The sequence below is a fragment of the Triticum dicoccoides genome, chromosome 7A, assembly GCF_002162155.2.
Source record: "Triticum dicoccoides isolate Atlit2015 ecotype Zavitan chromosome 7A, WEW_v2.0, whole genome shotgun sequence".
Taxonomy (NCBI): domain Eukaryota; kingdom Viridiplantae; phylum Streptophyta; class Magnoliopsida; order Poales; family Poaceae; genus Triticum; species Triticum dicoccoides.
In genome coordinates this window covers 675017063-675022113 of record NC_041392.1, presented here as the reverse complement: position 1 = coordinate 675022113, position 5051 = coordinate 675017063, and the positions used below count along the sequence as shown (strand labels likewise).

At 49.0% G+C, this 5051-nt stretch overlaps 1 protein-coding gene across 1 annotated transcript; it reads left to right on the top strand.

The window, feature by feature from the left end:
* The first annotated feature begins 598 nt into the window (after nucleotides 1-598).
* LOC119331451 (transcription repressor KAN1-like) lies at nucleotides 599-2941 on the top strand. Its single transcript, XM_037604612.1, has 4 exons — nucleotides 599-1050; nucleotides 1687-1966; nucleotides 2066-2147; nucleotides 2508-2941. Exons 1-4 carry the CDS (start codon nucleotides 927-929, stop codon nucleotides 2772-2774), a joined length of 753 nt encoding a protein of 250 aa, XP_037460509.1. The 5' UTR covers nucleotides 599-926; the 3' UTR covers nucleotides 2775-2941.
* Nucleotides 2942-5051: the final 2110 nt, after the last annotated feature.

Genomic DNA, 5051 nt, shown 5'->3' with positions numbered 1-5051 from the left:
ACTATGCGCATTCGGTTTCCTATTTCCCTGGAGAAATCCGAGCATTTCCTGTAGAGAGTTGAATTGACTCTTAAGCATTTCAGCTATAGCTACTAACTCTCTGAGACTTTGACTGAATTAAGTCCACGTACAGTGTGCTCTACATATGTATGTGTCAAGAAACGTAGGTCATACGTACGTTGCTATATATATATAATAGGTTTCTCGAGTAATTTTGTCAATCCTAGCGACACCAAGAGTGACGGATCATCAATGCCGCCGCGTTGAACAAAGCTTAAATTTCACATGCGAAGTGGACAACGTCTTGGTTTTCTTTTGTCAAACGGGTGAACTGTTCATATGTATGCCTTTCACTGTGCAGGGAAGAGACCCAGACAAATCAATTAATAGTCTGAGCTTGATGGGTCGACGCATATATATGTGATATATACCTATATATCTTATATTCGAAAGAATTTCTAGTACTACTTGGCTGTCTCTCATGGATGTGGACAGGCCGCCAACTTTTTCTCGAATTTGGGCTCGTTCCTCTTGATTCTTCCCGGCCTCTGCTCTCTAGGTTGCTACCTAAGTTAAGTGAGCATAGATGTTTGACTGGACTAGGTCAGCAAAGTCAGCCTTCTCTCTCTCTCTCTTTCTCTCTTGCTCTCTCTTCGATCCACCCATTCCATACATCGGCCCTATATAGCACGCTTGTACTTTAAAAATAGTACTTGGGCTTCGAGTTCATCATTGTTTGGCCAAACCAAAACTCTCTCTCTCTCTCTCTCTCTCTCTCTCTCTCTCTCTCTCCCTACATATATATATTGGAACTTGGAGAAGCATCATCAGCTCAGCTGTGTGTGTACCAGAAGCTTGGGTTCGAGATCGGTCGGATTGAGTTGAAGGCCGGGGTCTAGCTAGCTGCAGGGAGAGGACCATAAAGCATGAGAGGATTTGAGAGGAGAGGCGTCCGGCAGTACAACCGGTCCGACGAGCCGCGGATGCGGTGGACGGAGGAGCTGCACCGGCAGTTCATCGAAGCTGTCAATTGCCTCGGCGGCCAGGACGGTGAGTTCTTGCTTATTGCCTCACAGATATAGATGATGCCTCCCCCTCTCTCTCCGGTCTAATTGCACATTTCACATGCACGGACGATATGTATGTATAAAATTTGATGATTTCATTGATTTGAACTGCTAGAGGATCGATTTGTTAAAAATCGTGCTTTTTTTTTGTATGGGTCGATTTATTATGGGTAGTCCTTTCTTAGTATACTTGCTTTAGTTGCGCCGTAGGTTAGGCAGGAGTTGGTTCAAGTTCATGGAAGAAAAGAAAGGTGAGAAAACCCCATGTGATATGCATGCATCATAAACAAGATGAGATCCATTATTGGCTGATTGAATTATTTGTTGCTCAAGAAAGTCGCTAATTAATTGTGCAAACGATGTTTAACACCTTAGTATAGTAATCTCTACGATTACTTTTGTAATAAATGGCCGCTCTCCTGTCAAAGAAAAATATATCTTTGGATTAATCCTACCTACAGAAGACCATAGTAATTCGTAAGCGCGTGTATCCTTAATCCGGGATCCATCGTGCTAGCTCTCTCTGGGTCAGAAACTCGGAACTTAATCAAGAGTAGCAATTCTTTCTTGACGTACGGCTGGTCGTCTGGTGTTGACACTATCTTCGCATCATCTGCAGAGGCAACGCCGAAGCGTATTCTTCAGCTGATGGGCGCCAAGGGAGTCAGCATATCTCACGTCAAGAGCCATCTCCAGATGTACAGATCAAGCTCTAGCAACTCCACCTGCAACGGTCCACCCAATGCGTCCGTGGATCGCCGTGGAGACCAGCGTGTTGTTGACGGGCCATGGAATGGCCACAGGAACGGGAATGGCATGGGGGTGGCTTCGGAGAGGATCGACGACGCTTCATCTTACCCCGTGCCTTCCCATGGCCACCGCTCGCCGGCGTACCAAATGTGAGTACCATAATTGGCTGTTAACTCAGTTCTTTAACTCTAACTAGTGTTCGTATGCATAACCGATCGAGTTGTTAATCAGACGAGCTGGTTTTGCAGACCGTCGATCGAAGACGTTTTCAGGAGCTGGGAGCAGAGTAGAGGGCGGCTGCCATGGAACTCCAGCATGCCATCAGAGAAGGTAGGAGTACTAGCAATTATGTGTTATTTTTGTTGTCTTGCTAGCTAGAGACAAACAATGGATTAACGTATACGTATAAAAATCTGGGAGTACATCGATGAGCACAAACTATGAACGAATCCTCTTCCTTGCTTTCCATCATCGTTCATATAGATACATGCATGTGCAGATGTGCTGTATACTGTCTAACTAGAAGCTTCATTTTTGTAAGTAGTTCGTTAGGTAGCAGTCAGCAGACTCTGCCAAACTACCACCATGGCACGAACACGCTGCCGTGTATTGACTGTCCAGTCTCCAGTTCTATTGTAATATCAGCACTGAAGCATCTTAATTCCCCTGACATAGCTGATGTTGTTGCAGGCGACCGGCTGGGCATGTCACGCTGACAGAAGCACACGTCAGAAGCAGCAGCAGCAGACGGCGGCCGGGTGTGACCTGACGCTGTCGATTGGCCGGTGGGAGGCGGAGGCGGCGAGCAGTGATGCTGACTTCTCGAGCATGACCACCGAGGAGGCCGTCGCACCAGCAAGGGATCGAGGAGCCGGCGATCACCGTCGCTCCGCCTCCGTCACCGGCCTGGACCTCGACCTGAACCTCGACTTGGCCATCTCATCCTCTTGTCTGTGATGTGATCGATACTCTCCCTGTGTAAATATATAGAGCTGCATGCATCTTTGTATATGAAGTTACATTATATAGCTATCATTGTACCATAGATCGTGTAGTGTGGTGGTAGTAAATTTCTGAGGTTTCTTGCTAGCTATATGAGTTTATTTGTAGACTGCCATACTCACTAGGGGTTTCTACCGTTTATATGGTTCATTTTTCACAATATGCTTTCTTTCTCTCAATTTACGCTTTTAGTTTGAATTTAAAACATATAGACGAGGTGGTACTAATATTGACCCACTGCCACCCGTAAGTAAAAAAAGACCTAGCGAGTCGATCCCCATCTCCCTCTCTCCCTCGATCCCACAGGTCGCGTACGACGCTCCTCTCTCCCTCACCCCTTCTATGCACCACCGGCCACCGGCACCCATGGAAAGCACTATCTGTCGTGGTTCTAACTCTGACAGTGATGTAGGGGGGTATGTATGGAGAGGCTAGATCTTAGCTATGGAGGAGTTGTAAGCACACGAGGATTACGAGTTCATGCCCTTCTCGGAGAAAGTAACAGCCCTACGTCTCGGTGCCCGGAGGCGGTCGACTGAATTATGTGTGTATGAATAACAGGGGTGCCAACCCTTGATACTGAGGAGGGGAGTGGCTTATATAGAGTTCGCCAGGCCCCTCCAGCCCTCAGTAATGCAAGGTTTAAAGTACATTAAGATTGGGTGTTACTGGTAACGCCCCTAATAAAGTGCTATGATGACCATAAAAGCTACTTAATGACCGACCGTTTGCGTGCAGGGTGACTTTAGATCTCCTGGCAGTCGAGTGGTTGGAATCTGTCTAGTGATTACTTCGTGGTCGAGTGTCTTGAATCTGTCGAGTGGGATACCTCCAAGTCGATTGAAAGGTGACTTCTTCTAGGGATGTCCTTGGGTAGGGTACTTAGGACAGGTCCATGCCCCTATCCTAGGTACATAGCTTCATCATTAGCCCCCGAATGGATCGAGGTTCGAGTGGGGAAGGAGTTGGGGATCTTTCCGACTGGTTCTTCATGTTATATGAACGTCTTGTTTTGGATCAATTGTCACAGATGACGTCGTCAACTTCTTTCAGTCGCCTTGATCCATTCTTGGCCTCTTGTCGAGTGAATTTCTTTACTTGTGAAGTTCCGAGTGACGGTGTGAAAGGGATCTTCTGTTTGACGAGTTGTTCTGCGGCCTGTGGATTTTGCGGGATTTGAATTTCGAGAAGCACGCGGGACGGGGGCGGCCGCAGTAATCGGATCGGATAGGACGGAAGCTCCTCGATCCCCGCGCCACCTTTTTCGCCACGTACCGCGCGCGCCTGTTGCGGGATTTGACGGGATTGCCTGGGCCTACCAGTCAGCCACTCAGAAGCGACCTCTTATAAGCTGCCGGCTCGGGACTCCCGAACAGTGTACCTTCACTTTTCCCCCTTCCTTCACAAGATCCTCCGCCACCTCCGCTCCCACCTTGGTGCCGTAGGTCTGTTCGAGCTTCGCCGGCGACGATGGTGAAGGAGAAGACGGCGGCTCTGGAGCGCGCGAAGAAGGCGGGGTGCAGGGGAAGGGGAAGAAGTCCGCTCGGGGCGGATCTTCCTCGAGGACTGCTCTGCCCAAGGATTGGATCCAGGGCGACTGGATGCCGTCGGTGATTCGGCAGGATGATCTCGATGATCTGGTCAAGGGGGGATTCATTCCCCACGAATCTGCGCGCCTCCCGGGGAAAGAAGTCGAACCCCAGCCTCTTGATGGTGAGTGCGTCCTCCTCGCCACCCATATCGATCGTGGATTCTCTCTGCCTCCTCATCCTTTTTTCCGGAGCTTCTTGAACTTCTTCGGAGCGCAGCTCCATCACTTTACTCCCAATTCTATTGTGTATCTTGCTGCTTTCGTTTCCTTGTGTGAAAACTTCTTGGGTTGCCGCCCCATTGCGGACTCTTCAAGCACATCTTCACTTGCCGCTCTCAGTCGGTCAAGAAGGCCAAGTCGAGTGACGAACGGACGCAGGTGATCCAGCTGTGCGGGGGCCTAGCGATCCAAATGAGGGGAAAAAGTTCCTTTCCATCTATCACTTTTCCCGAGTCAGTCCATGGGTGGCAGTCGACTTGGTTTTACTGTAAAGACCAGGTGACCCCAGGACAGTCGACTGGGCTTCCCCCTTTTTCTCTGAATTGAGCACAAAAACCTGCCTCTCTAAAAGTGACGCCGGAGGAAAAGGCGCAAGTCAAGGTGCTGGTCGGTCGAGTGGTTCAGCTTGTCCGCGAGGGTGT